Source organism: Sus scrofa, chromosome 10, assembly GCF_000003025.6.
Source record: "Sus scrofa isolate TJ Tabasco breed Duroc chromosome 10, Sscrofa11.1, whole genome shotgun sequence".
Lineage (NCBI taxonomy): Eukaryota > Metazoa > Chordata > Mammalia > Artiodactyla > Suidae > Sus > Sus scrofa.
The window spans coordinates 18,111,634-18,131,326 of NC_010452.4; the positions used below are offsets into that span (position 1 = coordinate 18,111,634).

Sequence of the window (19,693 nt, forward strand, 5' to 3'; positions counted from 1 at the left end):
GCCAGTGACTCACTGACTCACCTCCTCTAGGATGTCTTGGAAAATCCTAAGACGTGTGTCCAGAGAGAACAGATTTAGGGGAGAAAAATCCAAGAGGCTGAAGAGTGTTTCATCCACACACCCAGGCCCTGGGCCCAGCCGCATGGCAGAGGCTCCATCCTCAGCCAGGGGGATGCAGCCTGGCCCTCATCTCTATCCTCTTGTGCAAGTTCTGACTCAACTCAGTGTCTTTGGCGTTTCTCCCTGAGCCAGAACACACATCAGGGCTCCGTTCTTTTCCTTTAAATCTGCGTCCCTTCCCTGTCCTGGCCACAGGCTTCGGCGACATGTAGGACACTAAATATGAGGAGTGTGGCAGCTAATGCGTGCCCCAGGGGAGCCGCTTTTTGACGGAGGCGGACAGAGGTCAGGACCAGGGGTTGCACAGGTGAGAGAGCAGACGTTTGCCTGCTGGGTGTGATTCCGGGGCCTGGTACGAAGCTGGGTTTCCACTGTATAAACGTAAAAAAAAAATCCCTGTCGGGGCTCTGGAGTCTCACAGTCTAACTTTCCCGTATGGAGCCCTGTCCGAGGCTCCCAGGCTTCCTTGGGGCTGGTCCAAGATGGCTTTGCTCTAAACACCGGGCTTCATTGGGTGGCCATGCCTACCCGCAAAGCAAACATTTCATTCAACCCTCTGAGTCTTCTGTTTAAATGATGCTAGAAATGCCAAAATAGAAGTAGAACTTCTGCCTGGAATTACTTTGGGGGCAGTTCAATAGGCTGTAAAAGCAGCCTTAACGAACTGAGAGGAAACAGATTCGGGTTATGCTCCCAGCAAAGGTGGTTTTATTTTCATAAATCATTGCTTTGGAGAAAAGTCCTTTCCGAACGTTTCCCAGTTCTTTTTTTGAGTCATCACATGAACAGTAGGGTATTCTCTGTGTTTCGGAGTTTTTCCCTTCTCAGCCACCTGGTCAGAATCCAAGGAGAAAAACAAACTAGACTGATTCTGGGAGCTCTGTTTCATTGCCATTGGCATGTGGACCCCAACGCTCCGTTTTCCAAGGAAGGAAAGAACATTCTGGAAACTGCACAAAGGACAATGCGTGTATATTTCTACTGTGAAGTTTCCTAGGGGGAAAATAGCGGCAAATCAAGGAAAAAGGAGCCTCAGCTTTCACTAATGCTGATCCAAGTTTCTGAAGGTTTTCCTCTTTGAGAAAGAGTTGCATCTTTCCTGGCCAGGGAGCAGGCTGCGTGGTTGAGGGGCAGGGAGCTCCCTCTTGCCGCCATGCTTGTCCAGCTGGGAGAGGGAGATAGGAGCTGTACCAGCTGTCGTTACAGTGATGCCCCAAGCACAGCCGCTGCACCAGTCGGGGGAGAACTCAGTCTCTTAGGCAAGAATGTCATTTACAGCAAAACCCCAATGTGCGCACCCAGCATTTCATCTTTAGTGGCCTCTTCCTAACTCCACCATTTATAGTCTTCTCTTTGCCAACGGATGCCAGAACTGGAGTCTTCCCTGGCATCCCCTTCTCCAAAGAGCAGCCACCACCTGCAAACCGAGGGAAGTGCATGAGAACAAGACATTCCCTGAGCAAGCAGGTGTACCCACAGGATCCTGATAGGAAAACAGTGTCACACTCACATTGTTTTGTTTTGTTTGTTTGTTTGTTTTGCTTTTTAGGGCCGTACCTTTGGCAGATGGAAGTTCCCAGCCTAGGGGTTGAATCAGAGCTGCAGCTGCCGGTGTACACCACAGCAACGTGGATGCTGAGCTGCATCCGCGACCGACACCACAGCTCACGGCAACGCCAGATCCTTGACCCACTGAGCGAGGTCAGGGATCGATCCCATATCCTCATGGACCCTATGTTGGGTTCTTCACCCACTGAGCCACAAGGTGAACTCCTCAAATTGGGGGGGGGGGGCAGAAGGGGGGCTTGTGGATGTTCCTGGGCCAGGAATTGAACCCATGCCACAGCAGTGACAGTGCTGGACCCTTAACCCTCTGAACCATCTGGGAACTCCTCAAATTGGTTATTTTGAGAACAGTGGAAGAGAGGGATTGTTTTCAAAAGTAGGGTAAGGTGAAGAAAGCTAGAAAGCCTAGTGCCATGGCCCACCCAGGGCCAGTAATAGCAGAGTGCCTATCCCCCTGGCTCCGAAGAAACGAAGGGAGGGAGCAGCTTTCTGAGCCAGAGGAGAGGACGGGTGGAGAGGCCTCCTGACTTACCTTCCTCCCTCTGGACCCTGAGCGTCTGTTGATGGGGTCCGATGGGCCCTCCCCCCTGGCACAGCGCAGGATGGAGAAGAGTAGAGTGTACCTCTGGAGGGCACGGAGGAAAATTGGCCCAGCATGGGTCAGAATAATTCCTTGAAAATAGCCTTCCTCACTCCCTGAGACCAAAAGGCTTTTGCTCCTGCCACTTCTGCGTGTCCTTGGCTGGTTGTGGGCTACCCCTCCCACCCCCGCCTCCCTAGTCATTTTCCAGCCTATTTGTTGCCCTCACCCCTCCTTCTGTCGATGCTGTAATCATGGCTGGAAAAACGAGAGGCTGTTTCAGATCCTCTCTTTTGCTGCTAACAGCATGAGGTTTGTTCTGCCATTAGACACAGACCTAGGATGGGGGTTTCCCTCAGAGCTCTCGGTACTCCTTTTCCTCAGTGTAGACCATCTTTCTCAGCAGCCACATTCTGGGTCCGTGGGACACAACCACACAGCCACAGCTTGGTCCACTCACCTGCCAGGATGCTAAAATGTGGCTTCCACACTGCACGCCCTTTGGATGTCAACTCCTCTGACCCTCTTGAGCCCCATTTAGCAAATTATTTCTTCAGATACGTTGTCAATACCCAAGAGACATATAAGAGCTGGTGCTGGAGTTCCCATTGTAGCTCAGTGGGTCATGAGCCCAACTAGTATCCATGAGGATGTGGGTTCAGTCCCTGGCCTCACTCAGTAGGTTAAGGATCTGGCATTGCTGTGAGCTGTGGTGTAGGTCGCAGACAAGGATTGAACCCCGCATTGCTGTGGCTGTGGTGTAGGCTGATGGTTGTAGCTCCAATTTGACCCCTAACTTGGGAACATCCATATGCCTCAGGGGCAGCCCAAAAAAGCAGAAAAAGAAAGAGTTGATGACGCTAACTGGAAGGGTGTTCATGAGGCTCTCTACCACTACTAGTTTTTCCCCAAGTTCAAATCCAGAGCTGTTGATGAGACTTCACCTTTGGTCAGAAGTCATTGAGTTTTATTGCAAGTAACATTATTGAGCATTATAATGATAAAGATAGATAGGTACATAGGAAAGAGAGAGAGAAAGAGAGGGAGTGTGTGTGTGTGTGTGTTGAAGACTGGAGTCAGTTTTCTTCTGCAAACCCTCCATATCCTTTCCTCGACCTAAACTCAGATGGCTGACTAGGGTTTCAGTCCTAGGGATTTCTCAGTTCCTATGAGTCCACAACCACTGGCTGATTAATGCCTTGCTCCCAGGAAAGCTACTAATGGGGAGGCATGAGGCATGGACTCTGATATACCTGGTTCACCACGTCTAACCATTGATCTTGCCTACATCACACTTTAATCTTTGGGTCGTGGGTATTTCTCCTGTACCTACAGGAAGCGTGACGTGGCAGTTACTTGCCAAGGGAGCCATGTGGAATAACTTAGCCATTTTACTAGCACTGGATGTACCTGTTATATCCAGGCAACCACTGAGACTTGAGCAAAGTCCTTTATGGCCTTTGGAAGTCAGATCTATCGGAAGGAAGAAGGGCATTCAACTGTGCATGGCCGTGGTACCATCCCTAGCCCTGCCCGACGTGTCTGCAGAGTGATCAGCAGATCATCTTAGCAGAGGACTGCACAGCTGAGAATTTACCACACTCCCACCGAAGGGGGGCGTTGTATTCCTCAACCTGTCAATAAATTATGCAACAAAGATTTGAGTAATAGAGCAGAACATTTCAAAGGACTTATTACAATCTATCAAGCCAATAACTTACAATTTTAGAAAAATCCCTGAATACAAATTTACACAATTTTGAGCTGTTTTACAACTTATCAGGCCATTAATCTAAGTTTTAAAAGTCCCTTAATATACTTAATCATAGCTTGTACTTTTTTTTTAAGTGCTGAAATATGTTGCGGCATGCCGAACCACAGCAGCACAAGGAGAAAAATGACTTTAGGGAGGTCCATAAAACCCGCCAGAGCAACCATAAATACACTCAGTGTGAGGTCTGTTTGGTGTACAATTTACATGCTCTAGGTTGGGCTTGATCTAAAGGGTTTGTATGAGTCCTCTCACCTGGTCTGCCCAGCTAGGCAATTGTGGTCGAGAGACACATGTACACAACCCCCAGCCAGAGCTGGGGTTGAATCCTGTTTGTGTGACTTACTTTCTGGAGACCTCAGGGAAGCCATTTTGCTCCTTTGAATGTATTTCGTCTAGGACAATCCAAAGTCCTACCTTATAGGTTGGCAAGGCGGGGGGGTGGCAAAGAGGAAGGCAGGGGTAAGTCCTAAGAGATGCTCGTTAAATGGAAACTATATTGGAGTTCCCGTCATGGTGCAGTGGTTAACGAATCCAACTAGGAACCATGAGGGTGCAGGTTCGATCCCTGGCCTTGCTCAGTGGGTTGAGGATCCGGCGTTGCCGTGAGCTGTGGTGTAGGTTGCAGACGCAGCTCGGATCCCGAGTTGCTGTGGCTCTGGTGTAGGTCGGTGGCTACAGCTCTGATTAGACCCCTAGCCTGGGAACCTCCATATGCCACGGGAGCGGCCCTAGAAAAGGTAAAAAGCCAAAAAAAAAAAAAAAAAAGGAAACTATATGCAAGTGCGGACACTGAGCATGAGGCTCAACAGCTTTTCCCACCACCGCCACCTCTAAAAGAAGCCTGACATCCCCCCATGGTCCCCCAGAGAGAGAAGCCAGCAATCAAAACACACTTAATTCCACATATTTTGTAAATTCAGACACACCACCTACCTCACCCGTCAGCATGGCTACCACCTCCTACACACCTCCTGGAAATACAAGAGTTTAGAACATGAGCAGCTTCCTTTAAAAACAGTTCCAACCCCTGATCTAATCTGTCGTTGTTATTTATAGAACAGTCTTCCTCCTCCTTCCTACCTTCATTCATGTCCCTTGGAACCTGCTTCCAGAAGCTGCTCAGGAAAGATCCGATTTCCAGAAACTTCCATCTCTCCTGTCTAACTCTCAGGTTAAAACCACACTGGTCTCTGGAGTTCCCGTCATGGTTCAGTGGTAGTGCACCCATCTAGGAACCACGAGGTTGTGGGTTCAATCCCTGGCCTCGCTCAGTGGGTTAAGGATCCAGCGTTTCCGTGAGCTGTGGTATAGGTCACAGACACAACTCAGATCTGGCGTGGCTGTGGCTGTGGTATAGGCCAGCAGCTGTAGCTCTGATTGGACCCCTAGCCTGGAAACTTCCATATGCCTCAGGTGAGGCCTTAAAAACAACACCAAAAACATACTGGTCTGTAGAATTGAGCTCCAGCTGGGTGAAAGGCCACTGTATTGGGGATGTGAAGATAAATAAGATGTAAGCTCCCGTTCAAGGCACTCATTGTCTTAGCAATTTGAAAATGAGGAGTATTGTTTGGTTGGTTTGATTTGGTCTTTTTGCCTGGAGCCTAACTGCCGCATGGAACTGCCAGATCTGAGCCTCAGGCCCTGGCTGCAAGTCTCTCTCTCGGCTGCCACCATCATGTCCCCACCCAGACACCTCTCCCCTAAACTCAACCTTCGGGGGGAAATTTGCCATGGTCTCATCTGCTCCACTCTTACAGATGCATGGTTTTTATCATGCATGATGAGAGTTTATTAAATCAGTTCCTTCTGAGTAGAGTTCACTGGAGCTTTCACTAATGTCACCCAAGGGCCCTATGCCATCTGGACTGTGTTACAGGTGCAGAGTGTCAGAATAAGATCTTCTGGTACCTCGGTGGGGTCCACGTTGGATCTGGGTTACATCACCCTCCTCGTGTTTAGTGTGTCAAAGCTGGACAAACTGGCTGGAAGGATGTCAGTTTTCACTTACCCAAAGAAGCCACATTTGCATTTGCCCTGTGCCACGAGGTGACGGTTACATGGTTCCAGTGCCTGGTTTATTCTGAAACCCTTCCATCACATTCAGCCATCGTTCTGGATGAACTTGACCCAGAAGCAGAGAGGCTCCTTTCCTGGTGAAATTATCCCAGTCTTCTGATTTCAACACCTGTTTTCCATGTGAAATAAATATTGACCATTCTACCCAACCAGCCACGCCTGTTGATTCCAGAGATTGTTCAACAAAAGTGTTAAATGTTACCTTCAAATACACTCCCACTCATGTCTGTAGACTCATACACGCACTGCAGAGCCAGGACTGTGTTCTCCACGTGGAAAAAGGTCCTTGGAACCACCGCTCACTTCCTCTGATGTTGATTTCCTAATAAGGATAACATTAATAAGATCCTGAATAATTGTTTATTCGAGGGAAGACAGAAATAAAAGAGCTTCTAGGGTGAGTTGGTGTGGATTTTGTTGTGGGAGGTTTATGCTTCCGTGACAGTAATAAAAGCTCTAGAGGAAGAACAATTACAGAACGAGTAAGTATAAACGCAAGATATGAGTTACTTTTCCAAGTTCTTTCACCTGTTGATCCTTTCTAAGATTAGCCCTTATGTTTGTTTGTCTTTTTTTGTCTTTTTAGGGCCGCACCTGTGGCATATGGAGGTTCCTAGGCTAGGGGTTGAACTGGAGCTGTTGCTGCCGGCCTAACACCACAGCTCACAGCAACACCAGATCCTTAACCCAAGGAGCGAGGCCAGGGATCGAACCTGCAACCTCACGGTTTCTAGTCAGATTCGTTTCCAATACACCACAGCAGGAACTCCCTATGCTTCTATGAAACCAGTTCCCGGGAATGTGGTTACTTAAACAAAAATGTGACTAGGGAGCCCATAAAGCAGCCAGTTTGCCTCCTAAATGTTTACAAAGTAAAGAATCCGTTAGCATCTTTAGGATTTTCTACACATTTGCGGCAACATAGATGAACCTAGAGATCATCATACGAAGCCAGACAAAGACGTGTCATATGATATCACTTCTGTGTGACTCTCAAAACAAAATGATACAAACAAACTTATATGCAAAACAGAAACAGACCCACAGACATGGAAAACCACTTCTGGTTACCAAAAGGGGGAAAGAGAGTGACGGATAAATTAGGAGTTTGGGATTAATATATACACAGTACTATATATAAAATAGCACAGAGAACTATACACAATATTTTTTAATAACCTATAAGGGAAAAGAATCTGGGAAAAAAAGCGATATATACACATGTATACCTGAATCGCTTTGCTGTACATCTGAAACTAACACAATGTTGCAAATCAGCTATACTGCAATTTTTAAGAAAAGGAATATAGGCGTTCCCGTCATGGCTTAGTGGTAACGAACCTGACTAGTATCCATGAGGATGTGGGTTCAATCCCTGGCCTCACCCAGTGCATTAAGGATCCAGCATTGCCTCAAGCTCTGGTGTCAGTCGCAGATGCAGCTCGGATCGGGTGTGGCTGTGGCTGTGGCTGTGGTGTAGGCGGGCAGCCGTAGTTCTGATTCAGCCCCGAGCCTGGGTACTTCCATATGCCTTGGGGGTGGCAAGGAAGGAAGGAAGGAAGGAAGGAAAGAATTTGTGCCATGTCTCTTATGTGATAGAAACCCAGTCACTAACTGGGAGCATGAATAAGGTGCAGGACAAAGCAGCATCCGATGGATGAGCTAATCCGGGATCCGGTGGCTGCAGGTGCCAAAGCTGCGGATTTTCCTCCACGAGGGAGAAAAGAGATGTTTCTCCATCAGGCAGCTTCCTAACTACTACACGGTCTGTTCTACGGTTGCCACAGAGCAGTCTACGTCCTGGATTTATGTTCAACTACTGTACAACGAGCGTTCTCTCCTTGAGAGTTCTGAAGCCCATCTGTCCGGGCGCTTTTCTTGAATGCAAATGTTTTGGCAACTTTGTTTTCCTAGGTAAAGAGCGTGCCTGGCTCGCTGGCATTTGAATGGATATTTATTTGTTGGTTGACTGGTTCATTAGTCTCCTTGTCAGGTCACGTGGCTGCTTCTAGCACCAAGTTCACACACGCACAGCAGCCTAACGACACAATTGTCCTCTGCACAAGCCAGCAGTAGACTCAGTGAATGAGTGGTCAGCGCCTCTGAAAATGCTGTGCCATTCAAGTGTGCGTTCTCTTCCTTAACTTGGTAAGAGTCCAAATTGGAAGAAAGTTGGCGGTGTTGTTAGCCCTGGTTTAGGGATGGAGAAATTGGACCCTGGAACCGCTGTCTTGCAGAGCGACGGGAACATCCCAGTTACTTTCCTCCCTGTTCCTTCAGTGGCTCCCTGTGGTCTGATCAAGTACAGACTTTTTAGTTTGGAAAAGAAGTCTCATCTGAAATCCACCTATTTTTCCAGCCGGATCTCTTACCTCTTTTCCATCCTGCCCACCCAGGCCAACACTGCCGTGAAAGCATAAATCAGTACTCCCAGCAGTGCCCATTGTGGCTCAGTGGCAAGGAACCCCATTAGCATCCATGACGATGCAGGTTCGATCCCTGGCCTCACTCAGTGGATTAAGGATCTGGCGTTGCCACGAGCTGTGGTGTAGGTCACAGATGCAGCTTGGATCTGGCATGGCTGTGACTGTGGTTGGTATAGGCTGGCAGCTGTAGCTTGGATTCGACCCCTAGCCTGGGAACCTCCATATGCCATGGGTGTGGCCCTAAAATAGAAAAAAAAAAAAGATCAAGTATACTTTAATGATAATAATAATAAACAATACGCACTGAGCCCTTACCCTGAACCAGGCTCTTTGTGGAGAGTTTCACGTGCACCATCTCGTATCATCCCCATAACAGCTTCCATGAGGCATAGGCACTATTACCGTCTCCACTTTACAGATGAGGAGACTGAGGCACAGAGAAGCTGAGAAACGTGACTCAAGTCCCTGAGGCTACTCGAGGGTTCCCGTGCACCCAGCAGCCTTTGCCTGCAAACCCGCCCGTGTGCCCACGCCCCGGCTGGAGGTGTCTTGATGACCCTGCTCCTCTTCCAAGTCTCACAGATCATTATCTTCAGGAAACCCTTCCTGGTCCTTGTCCCCTGGTGGAAATGTCCCTTCAGTCTGGGTTCTCATGGTACCCCGGTTCAGAGCTCCTTGGTATGTCTATTACCCTTTTCTGTCTCATCTGATGCAAGAAGTGGGTTTCTGGGTTTTGTTTTGTTTTGCTTTGCTTTGCTTTTTTAGGGCCACACCTGCGGCATGTGGAGGTTCCCAGGCTAGGGGTCGAATCGGAGCTGCAGTTGACCGCCTACACCGCAGCCACAGCCACGCCAGATCCGAGCCATGTCTGCGACCTACACCACAGCTCACGGTAATGCTGGATCCTTAACCCACTAAACAAGGCTGAGGATCAAACCTGCATCCTCATGGATACTGATGGGGTTCAAAACCCACTGGGCCACCACAGGAACTCAACAAGTGGCTTTTGGGCTCTCTAGAACCCCAGAGCCTGGCATGGCACTCGGCTCCATGGATGCTGAAGCAATGAATGGATGGAGGGCTCCAGATTCCTGACCTGGATGTCTACCCACTAGACTAGTTTGGGATGTGGCCAGGACTCTGGAAGAGCCACTGGCCACTGCTTGTCTGATCTGTGTCCCTTCGACTCATTTCTTGGAGCCTGAGTTTTCTGAGTCCAAACAAGCTGAGCTCTGCATCATGGCCTCATGACAGGGCAGCAGCTCAGGCTGTCTGGAAATGCAACGAGGGGAGTGTGTGGGTTCACTAGGTTGGCAAGATAAACCAGCCCCACGTGAGCTGGAGCCCAGCAATAGCGTTCCATGGTGGAGACACCCCCTCTCAGTAACAGAGCTGTGGTTGAGCCCACGGTGCCTTCTGATCTTTGAGCAAAGCTGATTCCACACGACACAGAAGGGCCTGGCGAGGATAACTGGGGCACGCAGCAAAGTTAGCTTTCCTCGTCTGGCATTGTGCGGCTGCAGACCATCCAGCCCAGCGCGTGATAAATGCTTCTGACATTTCCTTCAGACGCAGCATGCTAGAAAGGCTTTTAAACCCTCAGATGCAGGAGTATACCCTATTGATCAAGTGCCTTTCATTAAAGGTTGCTGAAGCCCCCCAGCCACAGGGAGAACACCCACCCCCAGCCCCAGCCCCTCTCCCCAGCCCCAGCTTTCCAGGCAAGGAGATTAGCATTGTTGGAATATGGGTACATACCTTAATTCATGGGGTCTTTTTGTTTTTTCATTCTTACCATAAGCACAGTGGAGAAGACTACAATCAGGCAAATCTCACATTTATTTGATTCTTTCCTCCCTAAACTCCAATTCTGCCACACCTGGAGGTTCCCAGACTAGGGGTTAAATCGGAGTGGCAGCTGCCAGCCACAGCCACAGCCACGGGGCATCCGAGCTGTGTCTGCGACCTATACCACAGCTCACGGCAATGCTGGATCCATAACCCACTGAGTGAGGCCAGGGATCAAACCTGCTTCCTCCTGGATCCTAGTCGGGTTTGTTACAGCTGAGCCACGACGGGAACTGCTAAAGTTGCTTTAATTCGAAGCCAAAACCTCGAAAATGATCTGAAGTGGAAATGCTGCCTTCTCCCTTTTCTCGTAGATCCAGTCCTGCCTTTTCCCTCCCCTCTTCCTCAGCCCTGGCCTGGGCTTGGTGCAGCGTGTGCGCAGGTCCCGTGTATTTCGTGAAATTGAACAGATGCTCTCCTGGCTGGGGAGGTCTTTTGGAGGAACTGATGGCAAAAGCATTGGAGTCATTGTGGCTGGTGCTACTGCTACTGAACTTTCTTCATCTTTTACATTGAATAAGAAGGCAGGTCTCTAAGACCTACCAGGTGGTCCAGGGGACCCAGTTGACAGGCGTGATGGCTTCCTTCCTCTTCCTCCCTCATCTCTCTTCTCATAGTGTGAGGCGGACACAAGACTGCAGAGTTCGGGGTCCCGATCCACTGAGTACATCAGGCTTTGATAAAAGTTCAGTTTACCCTAAACGTTAGCAAAGACGGCTCCGGAGTTCAACGTCCTGGCCACAAAGATTCTCGTGGGGATATTGAAATTCCTGGTGCCAAGAGAACCCATCAGAGAGGAACAGAAGACACTGACTCAAGTGTCAGGTTAGCAAGCCGAAGTCGTCCTAGTCTTAATAACCGGGGCTCAGATCTGGCGTTGCTGTGGCTGTGGTGTAGGCCAGCAGCTGCAGCTCTGATTTGACCCCTAGCCCGGGAACTTCCATATGCCATGGGTTTGGCCCTAAAAAGCAAAATAATTAAAAAATAAAATAAATAAAATGGGGGTAAGGAAGCCCTTTGAAGGCTAAGGGTCCTTGATCCCTTGAAAACAAAACAAAACAAAACAAAAAAAACTATGCCTAGAATCTCTGGAGTCCCTTCCGTGTGACTCTATGATTCTATAACGAGAACTAGGCTTTGATGGAATAATGACTCTGTAAGGTGAATATATATTGTCTTTTTAGGGCCGCACCTGTGGCATATGGAGGTTCCCAGGCTAGGGGTTAAATCGGAGCTGTAGCTGTTAGCCTACACCACAGCCACAGCAGCATGGGATCCATCTGCGACCTATATACCACAGCTCATGGCAATGCGGATCTTTACCCACTCAGCGAGGCCAGGGATCGAACCTGCATCCTCACAGATACTAGTCGGGTTCGTTACCACTGGGCCATGACAGGAACTCCCTGTAAGATAATTTTAAAAGCTCTCTCTGCGAATGTGGGGCGTACCACCTGCTTGGTTCTGGCCGTACGACCTAGGGTTGCAGTTATCTGAGATCTCCGAGAATATTACTATTTGGCAGATGATTCTAGGGTCCCCTGAAAAACTTTCGGATGCTTTCAGGCATGTGAAATCCTCAAGATCTTCCTTTAGAAAAAGTCCTTTCAGATTATTTCTAGAACTTTTACCAGAAACGTGCTTAAACTTTCTCCTGTTATGCAACCCACTAGTAACTTGCTTCTTGACAAAACGTCTTGTCCTCTCTCTCTCAGCAGGTTCAGCAAGCACAGCTGGTTAATCAAAAGGGGGAAGGAAAGGCATATTTGTGGGTTTCAGCATGCCCGTGCTGGGTTAGCAAGAGACTCTTATAGCGTATTATGAGGAGGAAAGTCCTCTTTAAAGAATGGCTGGAAAATCACACCCTGAGTGCCTTGCAGTGTGTTTTGGAAACTGGCACCTCATCGGAATCTTTTACGGTAGATTTGTCAGAAAGTCCTGACCATGGAAGAATAGGGAAGGTTACTGAATGTCTTGGTAGGTGAGAAAAGCGAGAACTCTGAGAAGGACATGCTATTCAAGAGTCCTATCTCTCCAATCACCTTTTTATTATTTTTCTTTGTAGACCCACACCCGCAGCATATGGAAGTTCCCAGGCTAGGGTTCAATCGGAGCTGCAGCCGCTAGCCTACACCACAGCCACAGCCACGCCGGATCCGAGCCACGTCTGCGACCTACACCACAGCTCACAGCAATGCTGGATCCTTAACCCACTGAGGGAGGCCAGGGAACCAACCCGCGTCCTCATGGATCCTAGTCCAGTGCATTCTCACTGAGCCACACGGGAACTCCCTCCCATCACCTTACTTGGAACGGAGGGAGAATGTTCCTGAAGTGGCTAAAGTCCCATAAGTAGACCACAGGAGCACGTGGTGGATCACATCGGATCAAGACAGGCAAGAAAGAAAGAAAATCAGGGAAATCCCTCATTGAGACTTAGATGCTCAGATCAGTCTGACCTGGATTACTCCCCTTCACGGAGGCCGTGAGCAGAGCGTGTAGTCTTCGTGCAGGTGTGGAAGCCAGCACCTGACCTGGTACCTGTGCTTTAATGTAATTTGGCGGGAGGAAGAAGGAGCGTATTTTATTCTTTGTCTCGCTTGTCACCGTGTAGGTGTACGTTCATGAAATAATTTTTGCTTAGGAGAAAGGCTTCTGATGTCATCCGTGTGACGTAGAAAAGTCTATTTCATAATATGTGATACGAAGCTTTTCTTTCTTTCTCTCTCTCTGTCCCTCCCTCCATCCCTTTTCTTTGTTTTTTTTCCTTCTCCCCTCCCTCCCTTCCTTCCATCTTTCCTTCCTTCCTTCCCATGGGGAATATTTTACATTCGTGTGCAGCTTCGCAGTCTGTCTATTTCTTAGTCTCTCCACACCTGTCCTTCAAGGAAGGTGGCACACCAGGGCCCCCTTGAGGGGTAAATAACCAAGGCCCCCTCTTTAGAGGAACAGCTGCTCAGGGGTGGTGATGTTTGGATGAGAACTCATCTCTGGGGAGTTCTCATCGTAGTTCAGTGGTTAATGAATCGACTGGGAACCACGAGGATGCAGGTTGGATCCCAGGCCTCGCTCCATGGGTTCAGGATCCGGCGTTGCCTTGAGCTGTAGTGTAGGTCACAGACACGGCTCAGATCTGGTATGGCTGTGGCTGGCAGCTGTAGCTCCGATTGGACCCGTAGCCTTGGAACCTCATATGCCACGGGTGCAGCCCTAAAAAAAAAAAAAAAAAAAGAACCCATCTCAGGGCCCCTAGGTCACTGCAGTCTGTGCCGGGCACACTCAGAACCTATAAGATGAGACATGTACTGTAGATACAAGGGGCCCTTTTGTGATCTTTCATGTGTTTCCCTCAAGAGCCAAATCCCACCCAAGCATGGAGATACCAGGGAGGGCTTCCTGCTCTGCCCTGGGGGCGCTGAGGCACTGTCAGCTGTCCCAAGGCAGGGGTGGGACGTCAACTCTGTGTCGCCTGCCTGTCTCTTGTCAGAGGCAGAGAAGGTTGCCAATGAGGGACAGGATGGTGGCTATGTCCACGGCTTACATTCATCATAGGGGTTGGGGCGGCGGCGGGGGTGGGGGTGGGGGGTGGGACACAGGGTCCTGGACTGGAGCTGTCCGTGCTCCCTGGCTCTGCAGTTCGGCTCTTCTGTCTCGGCAGACGACGACTCTGGTTCTAGAATCCCTTCTGACAGTTTCACCTGCTCTGTTGCCCCACCGTATGCGCCTCTGATGTCCTTGTAGGACCATTTCCAGGTGTGTCTTAGAAACTTCAGAATAGACGTGGAAGGGGTAGCCCCCCCCCGGGGGGTCGAGGCAGAAATGATGCTGTGTGGTGCTTGTGGTTGGGTTGGTCTGACTTCACCTTGACCGACTGCTACCGAGCTGATTCTTAAAACTGTGAAGTTACGGAGTTCCTATCGTGGCTCAGTGGTAGTGAACCCAATTAGGATCCATGAAGATGTGGGTTCCATCCCTGGCCTCACGTCGTGGGTTAAGGATCTGGCGCTGCCGTGAGCTGTGGTGTGGGTCGCAGACAGGGCTTGAATCTGGCGTGGCTGTGTCTGTGGTGTAGGCCGGTGGCTAGAGCTCTGATTCGACCCCTAGCCTGGGAACTTCCCTATGCCGCAGCTGTGGCCCAGAAAAGCAAAAGCAAAAAATAAAAAAACCTCTGTGAACTTAGACAACCGTGTCAACAGTCAACACATGGAATGTAAACCGGTTGAAAGTTGGTGGTTCGTAATTTACTCTGCAGCATCTAATCTTGAAGGGGAAAAAAAAAGTACTATTCACCCTTACCGGCATTAGCGGCGGCCAAGATGCGGGCCGGGGACCAGTCACTGTTTCACGTGTGTCTCCCAGGGCCTTCGTTGGGAAGCTCGACAAAGGAGCTTGAACGAAGGCCACGCCTGAGTTGGATTCCTGCGTCCTCTGGGTCCCACCATCTCACCATCATCTGTCATCTCTGATTGGTGACGGACCTTCCGATGCTCTAATTTGCCCCCAGCCCCTGCACCTTATAGTCTGCAGAGAACCTGCAGTGGGACAGCCTCTGGGTGGGGAGAGAGGCGGTGAAGAGCCCAGGGACAGGCAGAGGGGCCAGGTCACCGTGTGGATGGAGTGGTGAGCGCTGGGGGGCTGCCCCGTGGGGCTCCCCGTAAGGCTGTGTGGCCATCAGCACTGCCTTCCCGTGGATGGAGCATCTGCCTGTTCAGGAGCGAGGCTCTGAGAGTCTCACAAACCCGTGGTCCCCTCAGTCCCACCAGGCCATCCTGTAGGAGGCGCTGAGCTGATGAATGAGCAGGACAGGAAGCCAGTGCCGGCCGGAGCAGTAGCTGGCTGAGTATTTAGATAAGCCGAGCAAAGTGGGGTCTCAACCCGGGAGCACTTCGGGAGGCGAATCTTGGGGAGTCCGGCCTGCCTTCCCCCGCTCTGGAGCTTTCCTGATCCCATTCTCCTGGTTCTGCCACTGGGACAGAAACAAGGACAGTCCCCTTGACCCTGAGAGCTGGGATGAAGGCTGTGCGGGGGTCCCCTTGATGCTACCCAGGGCAGCACCAAGAGGGAGGCTCGAGGGAGATGTTGCCAAAGCCTACCAGTGTGTGCAACGAGGACACCAAGTCCCGGCCAGGAGTCTGGGGGACTTTCTAGATCATGAGCACCATCTTCTAAACACTTTTTTTTTTTGTTTGTCTTTTTAGAGCTGCACCCGCAGGAGCTGCACCTGCAGCATGTGGAAGTTCCCAGGCTAGGGGTTGCATTGGAGCTGCAGCTACCAGCCTACACCACAGCCACAGCCACGCCAGATCTGAGGCCATTCTGCAGCCTACACCACAGCTCAAGGCAACGCTGGATCCTTAACCCACGGAGCAAGGCCAGGGATCAAACCCACATCCTCATGGATACTATTCAGGTTCATTACCACTGAGCCACAGTGGGAACTCCCACCTAAGCACTTTAATTACAGTGGATTATCAGGACATGTAGTGCCAGACTCAAGGAATAATGATGCAAAGAGAGGAAGCAGAAAAACCCAATTTCCTTCCCTTAAGGGGAAAAAAAAAAATCCATTTATTTAAATGAATTCCAAAGAATGGAGTGTGGCGTTTCCCTCGGCCCAGAATTCAATGGGTTTTTAAAGAGCCGTATCTCTCTGTGGTCCGACCAGGGGCTGGGATCTGCAGCCAGTCTGAGGGCTTAGAACTACATTAAGATTCCAGGGAGTGTCCATCGTGGCGCAGTGGTTAACGAATCCGACTAGGAACCATGAGGTTGTGGGTTCGGTCCCTGCCCTTGCTCAGTGGGTTACCGATCTGGCATTGCTGTGAGCTGTGGTGTAGGTTGCAGACACGGCTCAGACCCCGCGTTGCTGTGGCTCTGGCGTAGGCCAGTGGCTACAGCTCCGATTCCACCCCTACCCTGGGAACCTCCATATGCCGCGGGAGCGGCCCAAAGAAATAGCAAAAAGACAAAAAAAAAACAAAAAAAAACAAAAAAAAACCTAAATTTGGAGCTACAGCTGCCAGCCTACACCACAGCCATAGCAACTTGGGATCCAAGCCACATCTTCGACCTACACTACAGCTCATGGCACCACCAGATCCTTAACCTGCTGAGCAAGGCCAGGGATCGAACCCAAGTCCTCATGGATACGAGTTGGGTTCATTTCCGCTGTGACACGAGAACTCCCAACAGAGAACTTTTCTTAAGTGAGGTGAGCGAGCCCAGCTTGGACACAGCGCAGGGCATCCGCTGAGCCCAGTGCCCTGGGGTTTCCTCCCGAGGCAGCTTTGCCCGCTGCAGATGAGCTCCCATCTCTCAGCAGCCAAGGCGGGGTGGGCAGGAGGATACCCTCACTCCAAACGCATAGCGTTGAGTATTCTCTGAGCATTTCTGCATGCTTGACAGCTTTTACGTAAAAATGTACAATCCCTCTCTCCAAAATGGCACAACGGAGATTTCATAGGCCTGAACATTGATTAGATGAAGAGGGTGGGACACAAAGAGGAGCTGAAAAATAACTCTATACATAGCATCAGAATTTGCCACATTAGGAGTTCCTGTTGTGGCTCAGAGGATTAAGAACCTGACTAGTATCCATGAGGATGCAGGTTTGGTCCCTGGCCTCGCTCAGTGGGTTAAGGATCTGGCATTGCCGTGAGCTGTAGCAGAGGTCAAGGATGTGACAAGGATCCTGTGCTGCTGTGGCTGTGGCATAGGCCAGCAGCTACAGCTCCATGTGACCCCTAGCCTGGGAACACATGCCTCGGGTGTGGCCCTAAAAAGACAGAAAAAGAATTTGCCACATTATATTACATTACAAAAATGTCCTGTCTCTGGGTCTGTCTGCCCCGCTGCTCTGTGTATTGAGTGTCCTTGCAACCCCGAGTCCCACGCTCCGTACCTGCCTTATAAAGCAGGTGTTCCATGCACTTGGACTTGACCAGCAAGACAGTCACAAAGAGCTGGTACGGGAGCAAATGCTGGCCGCTGCCCCTGGACCTGAGCCTCTGGAGCTGTGTGTGTGGCTTCTCAGAACTCCAGGGCGAGCAGCACATTCCCATGAGCATCCTGCTTGGCAGTGAGCTGGGCTGAGCACCTAAAATGCCCATGTTCAGCTACTGAGGAGGCGGGTTCAAAGGGCACTGTCTCCTGTTTCCCACGGAGATGCCCTTTCATTCCCGAAATGACAGTTTCTTCTCTGCACTCACTCAACGGGATCCCCAAAAACATGTTTCCAACAAATCGTATCACTCTTGTCCCTGGGAACAACTTTCAAATGCTGACCATTAAAAACAGGCCATTTCATAGGGCTCTGGTGATGCCACCCATAACTGTGGGTTTTTGTCTCTGAGAGTCCCGATGCGCGAGAGGCGAGGAGTAAATTGCGGGGCTAACTTTTAGGTCCGTGCTTTATTGATCTGTGAGCTTCCGGGGAACTTCACCAGCCTCCAGCGCTCGGCAGGCCAGTTGACCGTTTCATCTCAGTAATTGGGCCACCTGGGTACCATTAATTTTCTATGTATATTAATAGGACGCTAAAGAACTCAAGGTGCTATTTCTGTAATAAAGTCACAGACATATCAAAATAGTCTACCTGCTACTGATAAACAAATCAGTCTTCTCACGACCCACTGAGGATGTCTGCTGCTGACTCACTGGGCATCTCATCATGATTTGTCGTGAGACGGTTCCATGCCACACCGTAGACTTGTGTCTCCAGAGTGTGGGAAAGGGCTCCCGCCTCAAGTAGCCAATTGTTTTGATGCCTGGCGTTTCCTGCCTTTGTCTCCCGACAGGTGAAAGTCATGCTTCGCATCTGTTCCCCGCTGGCTCGCGATACTTCAGAATCCAGCTCTTTCTTAAAGGTGGACCCACGGAAGAAGCAAATCACCTTGTACGACCCCCTGACATGTGGGGGGCTTAATGCCTTCCCAAAGCGAGGGAACCAAGTTCCTCCTAAGATGTTTGCCTTTGATGCGGTTTTTCCCCAAGATGCTTCTCAGGTGGGTAGAACCCCTCCTCAGGCTCAGGCAATATTGAGTAATTTCAAGAAGCTTTAACTCTTCCCTAGGATGCATGAGTTGGGAGGGTGTCTTCTAGAACATTCCTATGGGTCAGTTCTACCCTCTACACAGCAACTTTTGGAAGCCAGTTTGAGTTCCACTGAATAGTTTGATCCTTTTGAATTGCTGGTGTCATTCCTGGGCAGGATCTTTGTGCCAGGATTCTAGCAGAACATACTCTTGGAGAGAAGGGATAGCAGGTGGATGGCAGACAGAAGCAGAAAAAGAACAGGCAGAATTGGGAATTTCAGGAATGGCTGCATCAAGGTGCCAGCAGCTGGTCCATTAGGACCCCACTCTTGTCTGGGTTTCTGGATGTGAGCATATAAGAAGAGAAAAGATGTTTCAAGGAACTGGGTTAGAATTACGCAGGGTTCTAGGGCTCCATAGAGGGAAAGTCCTAGGGAGGAACTGGTGTGCTAGGCAGGTAAACTGAGGCTGACATGCAGTCCTGTGGCCTGGGTCAGTGCAGTGAGAGGAAGAAGAAAGGCTTGGGATAGCTACTGTGTTAGTTATTGCTGCATTACCAACCACCCTAAGTCTAGTGGATTAAAACAGTAAGTATTGCTCATGGTCTCTGGGTCAGCTGAGCATTCCTCTGCTTCCTACTTGCTTCACCCATGTGTCAGTGATGAGGTCTGGGTTGCATGGCTCTATGGATCTTGGCTGGATGTTACCACATGTTTGGCCGGCTTTAGGCTGGCCCACAATGGCCTTGGCAAGGTCACCTGGTCTGTCTTCCATGTTGTCTCTGATCAGCTAGCAGGCTGCCTTGGGCTTGCTCTCAGGGCAGTGACAGGATCCAAGCTTGCCGGCCTCTTGAGATCTAGGCTCAGAATAGACATAACATCCTTCTGCTGAATTTGATTGGCCCACATGCGAGGGGTAGGTAAGCGACTCTACCTCCTGATTGGATGGGCCGCAAAGTCACGTTGCAAAGGGCAGGCACCCCGGGAGGGATGGAGAGTTGTGGCCATTTTTGTTCATCTCTTGTGGGTATAATTTGGAGGCTTCTTGGGGGTCCAGGGTGCCAAGATTCCTAAACCAAAGCTCTTGGAACAAATCCCAGGAAGAACAGATGTCTTCTAGAAGATTCACCTATACCATCTGGTGCAATTCATCTGCAAAGAAATGGTGCGACTGGATCTTCTAGTAGACATCTGTTGCCCAGGTTATAGGTGCACAGTGGCCTACTTGGCCTGCATGTTGGCATCAGACACCTGCACCTTCCTGAGAA

General features: G+C 50.0%; 1 protein-coding gene across 3 annotated transcripts in view; it reads left to right on the plus strand.

Moving 5' to 3' along the window:
- Positions 1-19,693, plus strand: part of KIF26B (kinesin family member 26B) — a 511,688-nt gene that overhangs the window by 403,269 nt on the left and 88,726 nt on the right. For all 3 annotated transcript variants that reach the window (XM_021064466.1, XM_021064467.1, XM_021064468.1), the window contains one exon: positions 18,190-18,396. In XM_021064466.1, the coding sequence (XP_020920125.1) occupies positions 18,190-18,396 (207 nt within the window). The remainder of the gene's footprint in view (positions 1-18,189; positions 18,397-19,693) is intronic.